The 19438-nt window shown below is 39.8% G+C and overlaps 1 protein-coding gene across 3 annotated transcripts in view; it reads right to left on the bottom strand.

Moving 5' to 3' along the window:
- zranb3 (zinc finger, RAN-binding domain containing 3) overlaps nt 1-19438 on the bottom strand; it is an 83302-nt gene that overhangs the window by 10490 nt on the left and 53374 nt on the right. For all 3 annotated transcript variants that reach the window (XM_067583303.1, XM_067583304.1, XM_067583306.1), the window contains exons 16-18: nt 12713-12817; nt 8143-8285; nt 1808-1948 (exon numbers count right to left, since the gene is read on the bottom strand). In XM_067583303.1, the coding sequence (XP_067439404.1) occupies nt 1808-1948; nt 8143-8285; nt 12713-12817 (389 nt within the window). The remainder of the gene's footprint in view (nt 1-1807; nt 1949-8142; nt 8286-12712; nt 12818-19438) is intronic.

Below are 19438 nucleotides of genomic sequence, written 5' to 3'. Positions count from 1 at the left end.
CTGGTGATTACAGCTTTCTGTCGATTTTTTTTTTTCTTTTCTGTTGATCAGGAGGAAGATTCTATTTTTAAAGTTGTTACTTTCATGGACAGCGAGTCGACCCCACTGGAGAGTTTCATTTAGGAAAATCTAGTGCATCTCAGTTTGTGGGGATGTGAGGTTGTTATTTATTCTAGCCCCACATTTTTATTTAGGCTAATAGGCTGAATGTGTTTTATGTCAGAGAAGTCCTGCTAAACTTAGCCTTAACATCAGTATTATTAAAGCTAAAAACCTGTGAGGGTATTGTTTTGTTACCGACCGAAATGTGATCATATCACCAAGTATCAATTTCCTGATTTTAATCACAATTTCTGTAAGTTGTAGACAATTTTATTTAGGTAAAAGTGTTGTATAGCTGCTTCTGTTTAGGCAACAGTAAACATCTGAGAACTTGGGCTTCTTTCGCTGAATGATAATAAGGGTTTAGTAGAAAATATATTTCCCAAAGTAAGCTAATGAAAAAAATATTTGTAGTTTTAGTATTGTTACCAAAAGTTGGGTAACCCTAACCCTGGTACCAGGACTAGTATTGAAAATTTGAAAACAGTACCCAGCCCTACCCACCACATCTCTTTTCATGTTGTTACTATGCATTTTAGTTTTTTTAGAGACGACTTGTATTTTTGCAAACAAAATGTAGGCTTTTGCTTAACATTTTGTAGGAAAAACTAGTCTTGTTACATTATCAAATGATCTTTTCATGAATATCATACTAGCTATTAGTGTGTAAGTGACACAGTGTTAGCTCTTGCTAAACATTTACGCTTTTGCTAAACATTTATCTAGAGAAAACTTATGTCTTCTACATTATAACATTATCTTTTCATGTTGCTATGCTAGCTATTAGCCAGTCAGCTACACAGAAATGTAAGCTTTTGCTAATCATTTATTTAGAGAAAACTTATAGTCTGCTACATTATAACATTATCTTTTCATGTTGCTGTGCTAGCTATTAGCCAGTCAGCTACACAGCAATTTAAGCTTTTGCTTATCATTTATTTAGAGAAAACTTACAGTCTGCTACATTATAATATTATCTTTTCATGTTGTCATGTTAGCATGTCAGCTACATTTTTTTTTCACATTCTTAGAGAGATACTTTCACAGTTCCTCAAGGTGTAAAACGGTGTACAAAAACACAAATCCTAAACGGCACTTTTACTAAGGCACATGGACTATTATAGACATTTTGTATGTAACACCAGTTGCTGTGCACATATGTGTCCATGTGAGCACGTGAGTGTGTGCTTGCTGCAGGTTTCCATGGTGATATTCCCTCCTGGGGTGAGCTGGCCGTTGCATCTCAGCCAGTAGATTGTATTATGGTCTATATTTACTGTACAAACACTCAGCAGGGCCTTTGTGCCTCTCCCACAAGGCACATACGGATCTCCATGGAGACAGCTGAGGGAAGGAAAATGAAAATCCCAAAGAGGAAGCCACGTGATGAGGCAAACCACACACGATGAAACCTCATCTTTGCAAACCACAAACTAGAATGGACATGATCTTTGAGCTGTCCTGGTGTGCAAGATTGATCAGCTCAACTAAATACTGTTTGTGGTGATTTTGTAATTGTAATAAATCAGACAAATACATAGCCATCAGCTACATCTAGAACTTAATTTTAAATATAATGCTTTATATTTATCTGTTGTGTAAAACTTTGAGCCGAGAAGATATTATAGACTTTTCGAGACCTGAGGAAAGCTTAACCTTTCCTGCCCTGAACATCCACCCACTCATATCTGTCCGTCTAACCTACCTCTCTGAAGCAGGTGGTGTTAGAGAAGAGGCAGACCTCCTCTTCGTGAAGAAGTTTTCCTTGGTGACCAGCCTGATGCTGCCGCCCTCCTGCTGGGCCTTACTCAGGGAGGCCTGGGCCACCTCGTCTCGACCGAGGTACCTGTGAAAATGGGATAAACAGGGCTGTGAGGGAATGGTAGATTTGTTGATGTTATATAACCAGGAGGCTTGGTGAAGAGAGCTGATTCACATGTAGAGAGCATGTGGGAGTAGCTGCAAGGAGATGGATTCATAAACTCTCTCTGGACAGCATTAGCAGGTGAAGTAGGAAATTTGATGTTGATCAAGCACATCAGTAATCTTAGTCATCTGGGCAGGACTGCAGTAATCCAGGGACTCACCCACAAAAATGTAACACACACCACCACCTACAGTACTGACAACACTCTACAAAAACGCCTCAGTGCAATGCTGGATGCACTTTTATATTTTTCTTGGCAACAAACTGTGCTTAGCTGCACAAATCATTCCTTTCATTGCTTATTTTCTATTCTATTTATGTGCTTATACTCTGTCCTCTTTCCCTGCTGAATTCTATTAGTATCGCTGCAGCACCAATCTAATTTCCCCACAGGGATCGTCAATCATCTAATCTAATCCATCTGCCCCGCCACTAGTTTTTATGGCCCTTGTATTACAGATGCTAGGTGCACAAGTCGAAACACTACATGTCAGTGTGGGCAGGATTAAAATGACCTCAGGATGTCAGACACAAAACGCAGAAGAGGAGTTGGGGAGAAAAAAAAATTGGTGACATATGTGGTCTAGATAGGAGAAAATTCCTGTGGTCCTGAGGGAAAAGTGACCAATCACCAAACGTCTCCAGGTAACATTAAGGCTTTCCTCAGAGGGAGAATAACACTCTAACAGCCCCCATAGAGCAATTATCTTCTCTCTTCGGTCCTCTACAGAGAGGTCAAAGGCCAGACTTCGGTGCTGCTATTGTAATGGACTCTGTGTCCTGCTCAAGGACACTTTGGCAGAATAACTGAGACATGAACCAGTGTCTTCTGACTTGAACAATAATGTCATTAAAGGAATAGTTTGACATTTTGGGAAATACTCTTCTATTCTTCTATTCTAACTATCTACCGACAGTTAGATGAGGAGATCAATACAACTGTAATGTCTGAAGTTACAGCTAGGAGCGATTAGCTTAGCTTAGCATAAAGACTGGAAGCAGGGGGAAACAGCTAGCCTGTTTCTCTTCCATTAAAAAAAAAAATCACTTACCAGCACCTCTAAAGCTCAGAAATGAACAAGTTATGTCTTGTTTGTTTATTCTGTACAAAAAAACAGAAGAAAGTAAAAAAAAAAAAAAAAAAATACAAATTGTGGTTTTACCGGGGTTGTGTGCTGGAACTATTTCTTGGCCAGGAGCAATGACTTTGCTATGGGAGCAGATCATGAGCAAAGCTGTGGCTTTAAGAAAAAAAGAGGGTGAGGTACAAAAAGATGGATGGAGAGACAGGGGGCAGCCATGGCGTGGTGCAGCAGTTTCACAGACCATCAACTCAAGTGATGAAGCCGTTCACTAATTGTTATGTGGATCAATAATTAACATGCTTTCCAAACATTTATTTTGACAGCTATGTCAATTCTTGAACTTAGATGATGAAACAAACAGTAGCACTGCCACCTCTGGAAAAAAAAAAATCAATAATTGGAACGGCTCCTAGAACTATAAGACATGTAGAAAAATAAATTAACGCCAAGTAATATTGAAATGAAAATTGCCTGCGGTTCCATTTAGACAAAGCTATTTTGTCTCTTTAAATCTAACTCTATGACATGAACATTAATTAAGTGATCTGGCATGTTGCGGTCAGGTTACATGCACCAAAGCTCTCATTAAGTATAATTATTAGAAACATTTTACATTTTCCTGAAAGATTGTTGATGCCACTCATATTAAAATGCACAGAAACCAAATTAGATATTTCAGTGAAAGAAAAAAACATAATAAAAAAAACAAATACATATATATAGCTGAAATGGATTACTCACCATCTATATTCTTCAACTGATTGGACTATCAAAGGCTTATTGTAGCGCCTCCATACAAGAAGAAATTTAAATTTGAATAGGTTATTTAATTCTACTTGAAATAGTTACATGATGCATTTCTATCCTGATTGCACTGTTTTCCTGATTAGTAATGAAATGCTAGCCTTTGTGAAACACCCTGCTATTTAAACAGGAAGGTGTTACCACTGTTAAACTCTGCTTTTAGTGTTTCTACTTGGCCCTGCAGACGATGCATTGACATTTTTTTATGCATTTCCACCAGCTCCATCTGGACAGAATACTTTCTTTGGGAGAAAAACAGAAAGAAGGAAAAAAAAAAAAAATGAAGAAAAGATGGATGACAGGAGGCAGAAAGTGGAGGAGGGAGACACATCAAAGAGGAGAAGTTTCTCTGGAAGCTGAGGGGAGATGAGGAAGAAGGTAAGTCTCCATCAAACAGAAGAGCTTCCTTTGCTTCAAACAGTCCCAGAACAGAGACTGGATGAAACAAGATACCTTACACTAAACTGGGGTCCAACTGCGCTTCTGGGAGAGAGCGGATGTGTGTGTTTGCATGTTTTTATGCAGCTAGGTGCTTGGACAGGCTGGAATTGAGTACAGTTGATTTTGTAAGGAGTAAGGTGACTGCTGCTTCCTGTTTATGCATTACATTTTCTGTCATGATCTAAACATCTTCCTTTTTATTCCATCATAAGACAAATGGAAAATATTTTTTTTCTATATACCTAGGGGAGAAAAATGGTTTAGCCTGCTAAAAATGCTAAATATGATGCATTAAAGGTACCCTGTTGAGTGTGTGGCTACTAGTAGCACTGTGAAATTATGTTTTTATGAGTGGGTCCCTGTTTTTTTTTGTCTTGAGCATTTGCATGAGGACACACACACTTGTTTGAAAGGCACCCAGTCAATGCAATACACATTCTTGCAGGTTTCACACTATTGCATAGCTCGACAGTGACGGCGGTAAAGCACGAAAAAGTGCAGCAAAGCGCTCAGCAAGGCGGTTAAGAAGGAGTCTGTAAGCTAGCAAACATGGATGTAAACATGGTGTTATTTAAAATATTAAAAAATGACAAATGCAAATGTTTATGTGGAAGGAAACGCACTCAACACACTTTGTCAGACCTCAAGGAGTATGTGTTGGTGAGAAACAATGAATGTAAACATAACTTTGTTTACAAGAAAACTCCACAGAGCGCCTTTAAGGTAACTTTCTCTAGTTGTGATGGATACAATAAATCATGATACACAGATGTGATGGAGGTTGCAGCAGCTCTGACAAAACGCATGATTTTTATTAGACTATTTGGACATGGTTATTTGCTGGTGGCCAACTGATGCACAGCTGCAGGAGTGCTGTTGCAGGCCTGTGGTGGCAGCGGGTTGCTGACAGCATACCTGCAGACCTGCAGAGCCACAGACAGCGACCCGGATCCACCCAGGCCGGCCTGCGGTTCAACACCGAGGCCAGGCGCTGCTCAGCTGTGTGAAATCAAACTAACGAGCTGCAGCTCCAGTCTGGCCCAGCTGAAGCTGCTTTGATTGATTGCTGCTCTCTCTCATTGGCCTGGGTGAGACATGGCTGCTACAGTAATGGTCTATTCAGTGTCAGATGTGAGGAATTCCCAGCTGGTTTACTGTAAATTGCGTGCCCTGCAATGGTACACCTTAGAAGATGCATGGAAGAAACAGCAAATTCCTGTTTTCAGGGTATGTGTGACCATTAACCACCTGACAGATGTTCTGACAGCTTTAAGTTAATATAATGATGTAAAAAAAATCTGTATTACGAGGACTGTAAACATGTTGTATTTGAAGTTATAATGCTTAAGATTTCAATTCTGGTTGATTTGGTGACACCTGTGGTTGCTGGTGGCAACAGCAAGCGTGTTATAATAACACAAGTCTCCGAGTTTAGACATGAAACGTGTATTGACCAATGGCAGCAGCACAGCTAAAGCAGCTAATATGTCACAAATACAACAGAAGAGCAACTGGTGCAGCCAAAAAAAAGTCACATTGTTTTAATAAAAAAGACAAAAAGAGAGTCAGCAATGTCATCCAACACTTTTATGTTGAAGTCATGAATGTTTTTATGCCTCTGCTTATGAATTCTGCATGAGAAGGACAGACTCCCCCAGTACCAATGAAAACTACTTTAAAGAGAGGCAATTAAAGAGAGCAAATACATTGACTGGCTATTGCTGAATAAATGCTGGCCTTAAATAGCATCAAGAACCAGCTTTGATATAATGAAAATCTTAAGGATTTTTATTTTAAAGTGACTGCACATGAAATTCAGTATACTTGTCACGGAAGGCACAGCTCAGCCTATGAAAACGGTCGTATAATGTCTCATGTTGCTCTGGAGGAGCATTTCTCAGTTTCTGCCCGAGACTTCAAATTTACGACAGAAACCCTGTGTGACAAACTAGGGGTGTGGAGTTTGAGAGATGTGGGCATTTATTAGCCATCAGGAATAATAAATATTCTCGCAAACTGCATTATGGGAAGTGTAGAATCCAGTACTTTGGGGGAGTGGCTCATACTAGGGGCTAAAAGTCAGGATGGTCAGCTTTTGTTGCTTCAATTTTGACCGTTCTCTTACAACTCAGTTTTCTGCATAATCAAATACAGTCGTATAAGTTGTGATTGTTTTTTTCTTTCTAGCACTTCTCTTATAATGAATCTGTTACAGTTCATCTGGGCAAATAGTATCTTTTGTTGATTTTGTATATGATTAGATGATGAGTTTAATTTTGCAAAGTTCATGAAAACACTGGATTGTTAACTGACTCTTATTAAGTGTTTCTACTTACATGTGTTGCCTAGCAACCGTATTGCTTTGCTGCCAGTGTGTAGAAATTAGTATGCATATACATGAAAAAAAAAAAAAAATCATGTGCATTTTTTTTTCCTTTAATTACAGCGACGTATTACAGAAGCAATAAACCATTTATAGCCAATATTTGCAGTAATTTCAGGAATGAGGCGTGCTTAGGCAGGATGCAAACCGGATTAAAATCCTCTTAACTCCCCTAAAATCACTGTAAATCACCATGAGTGGCTTATGACGAAAATATCCACAGTGTTGGAAACCAAGGCAAAGTGCATTAAGTTTTAGAGTAGTTGAAAACTGAGCGTCTCAGTGCAGGGAAGGTGAGCCGTGATCGCCCCGCTGAGCCGAAGCTGGAGCTTGATTGGTTCTGATTAGTGAATAAATCAAACAGGTATCAAATCAAGCCGAGCCAATTGCCTCCTACTCACACCTTGATTAGGTTCATGCACCCAAACACGTCCCCCGGTTGAGAAACACTCTCTCTCACTTACACACACACACACAAACACACGGAAACACACACACAAACACACACAAACACACACGAGCCTACCCTGTAATTGGCAAACTCTCCCTGCCTCTATCCACGCCAGCTGTAATTAGTGTGTCAGCAACAATGCTTTTGTCAAAAAAAAAAAAAAAAACCACACACATACATGTACACATACACAGCATTCATCCCATCCTCTCTTATGCCTCAGCTGACACTCTTTGATACGCCCACACACACACACACACACACACACACATACTATTCAGCCTTCCATGACGCCTCGGGCAGTTAGTATTTACAAATCCGCTCGTTTTTCTGTGAAATCTCACACATCGCCTATTGGATTCTGACAAAATGTTGGGGAACTAATTCATCTCACCACATTTCCAAATTTACACACCTTACACTTATTTCTCACTGATAGGAGGAAGACATATTTTTGTTCCCTTGTTAATACAGATTTACCGAAGTGCTGGAGGTCAGACAGGCAGACAAAAGCAGCCTCTCATTTATAGCCGGCGAATGTGGATTTTGCCAGATGAAATAACTCTAGCTGTCAGATGATATCAGCTGTAGCTAGCTAGCTAATAAAGCTAACGTCAGCCCCTGCTTGTAAACATGGTCTCCAGCTGACTTTTTAATGTTACAGCTGACTTGTTATTAAACAAGAACCCTGTAAAAGGAGTCATAAATGTGAATGTGATGGCTACATACGTGATATTGTGCTAAAAGACTGAAAACTCTTCAAATGCCATCTTTTACTACAGCCTGCTGCGCATAGTTACGGTTGCTAAGCTATGAATAGACAATCCCTGTGCTGGGGAGGGGTTTAATGATTAGTATCTGAAGCTGAGTGAGTTTAATTAACAGCTAAGTTTTTGAAAGTCAAAGTAGTATATTTCCTTCAAGAACACGTTTCCAGCTAGAATCTGACCTCTTGGTGCTGGAATGAGGGCGCTGGGAGGCGGCCAGCTGCTGCAAGCCGAGAGCGGGGCTGTGGAAGAGGAGGCCGCTGCGTCGGAGCAGTTTCTGCTTCATGGCTGGCAGGCTGCTCCACTCCTGCACGAAGCGCAGCACCTGCAAGGGGACACGACACCTCAATTCATATTCAATTTCAAGTTGAATCTGAAACGGCTGGAGCCTCCATCTTCAAAACAAAATTGATAGTTTGGACATTGGAGCCTCCTTAAAAGCAGAACATTTTTTTTGTGTTTTTCAATTTTGAAAATACACTTGAGCTGAAAACAAACTCTCCAAACCTGCAGAGCACACAGATACACACACACACACACACACACACACGCACCGATACACACAAGGAGACAGCTTTCCAGATAGCTGAACAAAACCCATCAAACCAAGAGAGAGAGAACTGTATATGCTTTCAGCCAAGTCAAGGATTCAAAGAAAATCTACTGGCAAAATAACAAATAGCACACCGAGCACCAAGGCCTAATGGGCAATTTACCTACGTAAATTACACTGGAGGAGTGTTTTTCTTTCCATGGATGATACTTACTCTCACAAAAAGATTATTTGTGTGAAGATAAAACTCAATATGTATTATACAGACAGTTTTCAAAGCTATCATAACACCCAGGCTTGCTTTTGTTGATGTTTTAGCAGTTGAATTATGCGTATTTTGACAGAAATATTACTTATTACTCGTTAAACGCAAATGTTAAACTGCAGAAGATATCCAACATCATGTAAAAAATAACAGAAAAGGAAAAAAAAACACTATGCAACAGGATTAAAAGACTAAGTAGTTTGTCCTGAGGATACAAAAATCATTATAACAATATTAATAAGGATATTTTCTGATATGGATGAACAACAAAACATTTTACCAACACTACAGTACCTGTGCCTAGCAAAAGTAAACAAGAAGACTAGAGTGTGATGAAAAAACATCTTTGTGATTGTAAATTTGGTCCCATATCATTAATTCTGACTTTTCAGAAGAGACCAGGAACTTGATTGTAGTCAGAAGGGTTTAAGAACAGTAACCATGGGGGCATCCTGATGGCCTCATGGTCAATACTGTGGTCACAACATCCCCAGTTCAGTTTGGGTGTGTAATTCCCCGTCCCTCTCCCCTTGTTTCCTGTCACTCCTCAGCTGTACACTATCTATGGAGGCGAAGAAAGGCTGAAATAATTTCAATGTTCTAAACGACTGAATACGTAATTGTGAATTTTAACCACTGCTGAATCCTTCATGTTTAAATTGGATTCCATGGAATTTATAGCATTGAAACCTGTATTCATGTTGTTGTGAATTCCCTTTTTTTGGAATGTTGAGGTCTTCTTTTTGAAGGTCACTAGTTCGTGCAGTTTAAAAAACATGTTTTTATATTTTGTTTGTTTTTGGGTTCACAAATTCAGAAAATTCATGTGTGCAGAATTCTGATTTCTGAACTTTTAAAACTTTTTTTTTTCTCTTGAATGCATGAACTTTGACAGTTTTTTAATGTATTTTTATCTAGAATGGATCATATGACTGAAAGAATGTAACCTGATTGGAGGTCTGATCGATTCAATTCAGGGTCAATTGATTATCCAATTAATTATCCTTGACAAAGAAAATAATTACATTGAAATGACCCTCTGGGAATTTCAAAGAAGGGAATTCAAACCACATAAATTCAGACAGAGGTTTTTCAAAATATGCCATCGCTACAAATTCAGTTCAGGATGGATGTAATGTGCTGTTAGATCATAGAAGTCCTGCTCTACATACACTGGATCATTTGGAAACCCTACAGTACAGATGAAATCCGAACAAGCTTTAGAAATATCCTGAAATAACTGGTAACTGTTCACAAGGTCATCAAAGGTTAGCCGCAAGCCAAGAAGTCAAATCAGATGTCAGAAGTCGTGGATGAGGAGGAGAGTGGGATGGTGTTTCCCGCTTCTAGTTTTTCCAGAGGTCGGATAGGTTAACAGGTGAGTATCAGATATTGTGTGGGTGGAAACTGGGAGATGTTAATCATGCTTTTATCTCTTAAAGAATAAGGCTGGTGGGTGCCCCGGTAGCACGCCATATAATTGCAACATGTGCAGTTTGAATCCAGCTGCGGCATAAAATACCCCAAAAAATATTTAAAAAAAGAAGCATAAGGCTGTTGATATTCTGTATTTGTCTTGTTGCCTACAAACACACCTTCCTGTTGCCAAAAATACTCACTAAGGCATCAAATGTGTATTAATCCGCAGTTGAAAACCGTCCCCAACAAGGGTAGTATTTCCTCTTGTTTAAGTAATATTTGCTAAAAACTACATTGACCAGCTGTTTTAGGAAATTATTTAGCCTTTTCACACTTTTATTTCTGAGCCGTTTCAAAGATTTATGGCTTGGAACAAATGGGCTTGGTGCTTTGTGCCACAAACAGTGTATGGAAGTTGGAAAGTATTGAGGGATAGACTAACACATGGTTTTGGTCTTTCCATGGAATTTGCAGTCAGTAATCAGTAGTTGTTTTGAATTGTAAGAGGCATAGCGGAGTAAAATCTCATGCTCAATGAAAGGAATTACACACAGAAAGAAGAGCATGATAAAGTACACTCTGCAACCTTACAATCCAGAATGATCTTCTCAGAAATGTATTATTTATGTTTCATTCCCTTGAAACGCTCTATTTGCATGAAACATGGATATCCGACATCATTTATAATGATTTACAATGAATTCATTAAAAACATTTTGGCTCCTGCTGCCTCCCGACCGGGTGTAAGTGAGTTCACACACCACCAGCTTCCCCGTCCAAAACGTGTCACAGCCCACACTAAACCGCTTGCTCAGTATTGATTTTGATGGACAATTGGAGTGTAACAGGGCGTAAATGATGGGTCAGAGGATGGATGCAACTCACGCCTTCGTTTTACAAACCAACATAAACAACGTGACAGGTGGGGCGTCTGTCAGCGGCTCTGTTACTGCCACGGCAGATTGCAGGATTTAATATTAGCTGGTTGGCGTGCAGGGTCATTTGAGGCGATGATCCGTCTCCTTTAACGACCCTCATAAAACGGCACTTTCTCTTTTTGCCGGTCGACTCAGGCTGTTTGAACCCCCCAAACCGCCTCCTCTCTTTTCTCCTCTCTCCATCATCCCCACCTCCTCCTCCTCCTCCTGCTCGTCTCCCTCCAGGCCCTGCAGTGGTGGAAGTGGGCGTCCGCGCTCCACCTATCTGTCAGGCTCCCGATGCCGGGCTGCTGCTCTTCCTCCTCATGATCAGTGGTATCATTAGTTTCACATTGCAGTGACACGCAGATATCAGTTAGGTTTAATAACCCCCGTACAGCCTTGTGCCTCATCTTTACTGGCTCAGTGGAATTGGAGAGATAGCTCCACTGACTATTATATCAAATTAAATTATCTTAATCTAAAATTAAAGGTATAATATATAACTTTTCTGCTTTAAAATGTCTAAAAACGACTAGACCTATGTTATTTTATTGCTGACTTGTGTATTTACATTAACTCAAATGTTTCCAACAGTAACCGTAATTTTAATCAAGGTAACGATCTGTTTCATTTGGTCACCTCTCAATGGCATCATATCCCCTTTGCACATACATCAGTGTTGTGGTTGTCCATCAGAGGCTTTCAAAAATTTACTTTTTATCCAGTTTTAAGCCGCATTTTGACGATACACTAGTTAGATCTTGGTGGTTTTTAACTGTATCTTTTAACCGAATGAAGGATTTTCGTCATCGCACATCTGGATTTGAAGTTATCAGAGAAAGAAGCTGAGCAAATGTTAGCGGTGGCTCGACTCACAGTCCCTCTGGATGTACTGTGCCTGCTGGACAGCATGAGAGAAACACTGATTTTTTTTTATGTGAAACTACTTTGTTCAGTGTTTTTACTGGTTTTAATCACCGGGTCTGTTTGTTCTGGAGAGGAGGAGACCTCTGCAGATAATTTGGCTCCAGTAAAAACTTCGTGAACGATGAACACTGAAGGAATCCTAACTGGGAGAAGCTGGTTGTTTAACAATGAAGACAACAACTCCCATGATCCCAAGCTACTTCCCAACATCATCAAACTCAGTCTTTTGTTATTGTTTTGATAGAGAGACCCCTAGCAACAGAAAATGACATATTGTGTCTTAAAGCAGCCAATGGGCACATTAACTAAAAAACGTGAACTACACTCTTATATGTGTACATGTAAAATATTCTTCATCTTGGAAATTCAGTATAGTCATGATTGCATTTTTCTTCTTTTATTAATTAATCTGGAAAACCACAAAAAGAAGGAAATATTGGCACATGTTACCACCTGAAAGTCAAATCCATTGGAATTCCCCTCAAAGGTGTTTTTACAGTAATGACAAATTAAGTAGGTATATTACAGCGTGCACATCTCCCTTGAGTAAACACTCTGGCCCACATGCACACCCACACACACATTCATGAATATCAAAGCTAACGGAAAAGAGACGCACACACACACACACACACACACAAACACACAGCCTGGCGGGAAGGGCAGACCTGTATTCGATTTTCCCGGCGCTGGCTGAAGGCTTCAGGCAGGTCGTCCCAGTTGGTTAGTTTGATGTCCAGGGGGATGAAGCTCAAGTTCAACGCAGTACCGTCCTAAGAGATGAGGAGACAGACACGAAGAAGACAGCCTTAAGCGAAAAGATTTGTTGCTACTGGTACTGCTACCACCACCATCACTATTACTACTAATATTAATGATAAAACCAGTGCTGAATTTGGAATTCCTGGAACATGGTGTTAATTAAACTGCGGTCTCCTCACTTCATAAAAAATCTTCTCTCTTACCTCCAGGAGTATCTCGCCTGGCAGATAGTTTTAGTTTTATTTGCCCAGGTTTTAAAATATCTGTGAAATCTGCTTCCATTCGGAGCAATGGAGGTCAAAGCAAGTTTTGCTTGTGGTGCTCACAGAACTGAAAAATGACATTACAAAAACTCAAAAAACAGCTTTCCAATCCAGAGATGCTTTCAGCAGTTTTTATAGGGAGTATTTCTTCGGTGGAAAGTATTTCTAAAGACAACTGTTCACAAATATCTCAAAACCTTGGTGAATAAAACTAAAACCATTTGTATTTCTTTCATTTTTTGCTGTAAATGAATATGGATTTTGCATTCATAATCTGATTTTTTTCCCCCCACTTTATCTGCTCTGTCAAAATGCCAATGAAACCATAAAGGAAATATAATAAAATATCTAAAATGACAAAAATATAACTATTTGTATGGCTACCAGAATGGGTGAACCAAACCTTTATAGTTGCGACTTTGAGACTATCTCTAAAGGTGCTTAATACAGAACTAATTTAATTATTTACCTACTCAAAAACGTTCAAAAAAATGTATCCTTATTCTGCACACACTTGTCTGATTAAAAATTAATCTGCAAAGATATCAATTGCTTATATTTAAGTCACTTTTCAAGCGGAAAAGCCAAAAATCCACAAATTCTGCAAGTTTATTTTAATGTGGTGGAGGGAAATGGTAAATAGTTTTGGCTGAAATACCCTCAGTCTCACTCACAAGGCATAAAGAGGCACCTATAAAACACACTGAGTGGTTCTTTGAGGTAGTAAATGGTGCTCTGGTGCATAGTGGCACCACTACACATAGTCCCTTCATGGTTCTGACTGGCTCCTCGTGTTTTCCTGCCCAAACAGTTGGTGAGACGTGGGATTTGCTGCTGAGTCACCGATGTAACCAAAGCAAACAGAAATACAACCACGCACGTTTACTCGCCTTTCGAGTGTCCTTTACAGTGAATGACGACGCAGCGGAGTTATTGTTTCAATTGCCTGACAAGAATAAATGTCAGAGTAATATTGTAGTTATATAACCGAGATGCAAACCTTGGGAGGAGAGTTAGATTGCAAACAAACCCTCCTGACGCAATCAATTAAATGTTACCTTTATGTGTCACTGAGGGTGGGTGTTAGTGAGGGAACCTTCTGTTGTCTCATTAATTTTGTATAGACATTTATGGTCACCAGAGATGACCAAATACCTGGAAATCTAATGACATTCAGAACAACCACAGTTGTACTTTGGGTTTAGTATGAACTATGACCAACGTCAAAACACCCACACCCATTGTTTTCTATGTAATGCAGCACGAATACTGGATGCGATGACGTACGTCAAGTTGATGGATTCTATTTTTTTTCTATGGAGAGCAGGAGATGTGGTGCATGATGGATACGGTGTGGTGAGTTGAAGGCGTGTTCGCCATATCTGTATTTATGTTAACACGACTCAACCTCAGCTTTATGAAAATGAGTCCGTCCAGCACAATGCACCCGGCTCACAAAACTCAGATCAAACTAGGCAGTGCTGATCAAATATGAATCAAGATTCTGTTACTGCATTCATATGTTTGCTTTCAGAAACATATTTTAGTGTACTGTTCAGCTGTAATAGGAGAAAGTTTGTGACCAGGCCGCCATTTTTTTCCTGCTTGAAAATGGACGAGCCAAAACCAAGCACCGCCCAACTCGCAGTACGTCACCCAGCAGCTGGAGTGTTTAGTGGTCTGGTGCATCCAGATGTGTCTTTGCCGGAGCGGCATTCACACCAAATCTGGCAATGCAGAGTTGTGCGGAGGTGTGGGCGTGTTTATTTGTGCTTTGGAATATACCCACCGTGAAACAATCAGAAAACGTTTTATTTTCTGTTTTATGTCACTGCTTTGTTCTCGCTACCACCGCTCCCTCTCTTCATTCACTCTCCAGCTCGATCTATCACAGCTGCTCTCTCTCTCTCACTGTTTCTCTCATCTTTTTTAAAATGAGTCAGGAAGCTGGAAACAAAGTCAACAAGGTTATTCTTCCTGTTGGCGTCTTCGGTCTGATCGCCGGTTTATGTGATCGGCCACCGCAATGTGATGTCGGGTTGCGTTTTGGCAAAAATTGATTCTGGTTCAATGCTTGCTGGAGGTTCCCTGCGGATTTTTGCTGAACCCCATGCAGTCCCCACTCCCACAGCCTAAACGCACTACCCCTGCACAATGACAGCAAATTGATGCGCGTTAAACCACATTGACACACCTGCTGTTTTTCCAGCGTCAATATGCGTCATGCCCTCAAAAGAGCGGCACATCCAACACATTTGCACTCACGTCCCGCACAGGTGCAAAAACACCTGCAGGTCACGGCTGTTTTAAGATGGTCTATCTATAGTAAAACACTGAAGGCAGAAGTTTAGAAAACAGTGTTCTTTGTGGACTATTCTCTGTGAAGTTTTGAAGATTTTGCTCACCTACTTTTGATTTTGCTATTGATGGATCAACATTAACACTGATGACATTTTGGAGAGTCCCCTCTCACATCAAGTCGAACCGGTGAATGCGTTTTAATTAATGAAGCAGCTGTTTGTTTGTTTTTTACTTCATATTTTCCTGAAGATAATAGACTGTGTTTTCTCAGTGGGGAGAGGTTTAAAGAGACTGTCAGTCTGCAGCGCTTTCATAGCTTTTGCTGTGTCTACGGTAAAATGGGCTACTGTAGGAACAAGTTGGGATTTTTAAGCAATTGCTTGTTTTTTCGTTGTTGTGATGGTGGTTAGGTGTGTTTTATCAGAGGGCAGAAGTTTAAAATTTGTGTCTGAGTGTGTGATGTTGGACAAGGCCTGCTGTGAGCTGTACTGCATTGCTGAACTCTGATATATGGATCAACACAGGTCACTTAAACGTGATGGATTGTCATTTGTACAATCAGATTTTTGTTGTGAATGCACTTTTAGACTGATTGTCTAATAACTGAGAGAGAGATCGCCTTTGAGTTCATCTCTCTGATTTTAAAGCGTGTCTTCAGATGGCGACTTTGCTCGGATTGTTGTCAAACTCTCCAAGACACTCAAAATTTGATTTTTATAAAGTCTAATACACAACTGAGAACATAAAGTAACTTTTGCTGTTATTCTAAATAAGCATACAGTTTAAAGGGGATCAATTATGCTAATTTCCAGCTCTATATTTTTATTCTTGGACTTCACCAGAGTAGCTTTGCATGATTCACAGTTCAAAGAAATCCTCTTCTACTTCTTCTACTCTCTTCTACTGGCCCTTTATGCAGCCCCTCAGTTCAGCCTCTGTCTGAAACAGGCCGTTTTAGCTCCTGTCTCCTTAAGGACACCCTCCTGATGAGCCTACTCTGGAAGCTGCATCACGGCCGACTTCTGGCGACTCTGGAGGCTACATTAACTAACTTTAGTAGCAAGATTTCATTTCTTTTTCTCCTTTACTCCAAATGTCAACTTCTGAAATCCATCCGTACATGTTCGAGCCCGAATCCAATCTGGAATGTGAGAGTGGACAGCATGAACATCCGCAGCAACAAAGATTACAGCAGGACGTCTCTGTTAGGTAAATATTACGCTCATTACCTGCTTATTGTGTGACGGTGTAAGTTATGCGTGGGAAATGTGCTAAAATGCCAACTGAAGTGGAAAACGTTTGCTGTCAGGAAATAACAAAGGTAACATAGTTAGTAAAATGTTATCCTGCTGTCAACAAACAACTGTATAGTAGCTCCTTGCACTGTGTGTGCTGTGCCTGGAACAGATGGCCATATAATGAAATCTGTCACGAGTTGACATCAGCTCATCTCGAAAGTAGAAGAAAACATTGGAAACCGAACATTCAGACCAGTCTGAAGCCTGATCTTCTGCTCACAGGGATTACTTCTACATACCTTTACCTCATTATTTGAAACTTTGGACACGTTTAATATGAACATCTGACATTGGAACATTATATATGAAATGCATAATAGGTCCCCTTTAAGTTTTGAATAATCAAAAACATCAGTTTTTAGTACAAGAATTTTGGAAATGATCTGGTCCTATATGGCACATGGATGATTATGACCATGGCGACTACAGCACCAGAACTGTCACTCTACAGTATAATTAAGAGTCAAAAAAACTGTTTTGTAGGATTTTCATGCAGATAGTTTATTATATATATATTAGTTCATTATTCACTGTAACTCAAACTAAAGGTATTTTCATCCAAGCAAGCAGATTTTGAATGACTGACATTCAGAAATTGAATCCAATTACATTCAAGTTCTGTAAACTGGCCACAGTTAATTCTTTATTGGTTGCCATGGTAATTTGTGTGGTAACCAAGGAGCTTGTTAGTGATCTCTCTTGTTTTTCCCCCCTTTATTCTAATATAAGTAGACTACTTTGAAGAAAATGCTTCTCTTGTGACAGTGTGCATGCATTAGTAACAAAAATAATGATTATGGAGAATGTGAAAAAAAACACATACCCACAACAATGTTCCTCATTGTGATTATGGGTAATCATACCGCCGCAGCTTATAGGTAACTGCATAATCACTATAAAAATAACCACAATAAAGAGCATTTTCCCAGTTATTACTGCTTCATTAGCGCTAACTACTGCCAATTTGAAGCCTGAGAAGCCACTTACCCTCGGTATTAACTTCACTCAGAAGACAGCGAGCGTGCCAAACATCAGGAACATTTTATAAGGAAGAGGCTGACCAGTGAATTTAGGTAAAAGCTACAATCTGGATTTCAGCTGTAAGAGCCACTTTAGGTATGGAGATGGTGGATGGAGCAAGAGAAGCAAGAGACAGGAAAAAGGATAAAGTCTAAAGGTTAATACCTGCTGGCTGCCAACATGGATTTGGAGATACAAATCAACATTAGGAAGTTTTTTCCTGCGCTGCACCCTCAGTGCACAGAGGCCCACGTGTTTATTTGGATTATGGTAAAATAAATATCATGGAGAGTCAGGGGAATGGCGGAGCAGGTTGTGCTGTAACAGCATGGAGTAGGATTAGAGTCCTGCTAGATGTGATTGAAAAGAGGTGCACTATCCTCTCAACTATAACAAGCTCATGAGTAACAAATATATAAATTCAAAGCAGGGTTTCATTCCAAAATCAAAAACAGGAAATGAACTCATCACCTATTATTGAAACAAATGAGAGTTTCATTGATTGTCAGTTTAAAAAAAAAGATCTGAGTGATTACTTAAGGCATACATGTAATTTTGCTTTTTTCATACTTGATACTGTATACCTGCAGTATATATAGACAGGCACTATATACAAATAACTGACCTCCAGTATTTAGAAATAAAGAAACCAGCAAAATTATTGTGGCACTTATCCTGGCATTTCCAAAACATTTTTTTTACCACATGCCATAGACATATGTCAGCTCCAGCTAGCGAACATGACACATGGAATTCCAGTGAGAAATGGCAGCTACAGCAGTAATAATGCTATCTGAGACTAAACAAAGTTAGCTCTTGCAGGTAGTGATAAAGGATCAATCAATGCTCTGCTCTGATTAAAAGCACAGAAGCATTAAAACATCAGCATGTTTGATCTTCCTGCTGTTTACCATCAAAATACACCAGGCACTAGATAAGCTGTTTCTCCTGCAGCGGTTTCTGTACAAAACTATCCTCCACCTTATTAAAATCCAGGGCTTGATGCTAATGGCTAATTATGCAATTTGAGCTAAAAAGTTTCCTTCTTGGGATTTTAAATATTTTCCTCCCATTATTTGCAATTTGTGCAGTTTAAAGCACTCTCTCTCTCATGTTGATATCTTGCATTTCACAATAAAAACGTATCGATTACGCACGGGCCAATGATGAATATGGACTTTTATAGCATTTCAGGAGTTTGTCACATATGACAATGTGTGTATGTGAATCATCCTGATGTGGTAAACACAACCATCTGGTACCCCTGGTGTTGACATTAAACAATAACACCCACCCAGCTGAGAGCAGGGACAGCCAATCCTTGAATAAAACAACTGTTTGATGTGTAGAAAATGGACATAAAATTCCTAATACTCTCAATATTTCTCATTCAAACCCCGGTGACAAATCTCCCTCTTGATTGTGCTCTGAGCAGCCCCCTGTGTGAATTCTGCGCCTGGTCCAGGATTATCCCGATGTGACAGCTTTCCAGCCAGAATTCCTCCAGTTTATCATTTAAACGACAGTGGGGGACATTTATCTCCACAGCTTATCGTCTCAGCCACGCGAACATGACACTTGTCTATTGCTGTCAGGGTAATATTCCATTGGTGATTCAGTTCGCCACTTTGGTCTTCTCTATGTAAAACCCTCTTGTCTCTTATCTACGTTAGTGGGGAAGAAATTTGATCCCTCATGAATGAAACAAAAGGGCGTTAAGTATCACAATCCGATCAATACAGAGGTCTGT

This window comes from Thunnus thynnus, chromosome 24 (genome assembly GCF_963924715.1).
Source record: "Thunnus thynnus chromosome 24, fThuThy2.1, whole genome shotgun sequence".
Taxonomy (NCBI): Eukaryota; Metazoa; Chordata; class Actinopteri; order Scombriformes; family Scombridae; genus Thunnus; species Thunnus thynnus.
Note: the sequence above shows the minus strand (reverse complement) of the source record. Positions and strands in the feature narration are given on the sequence as shown.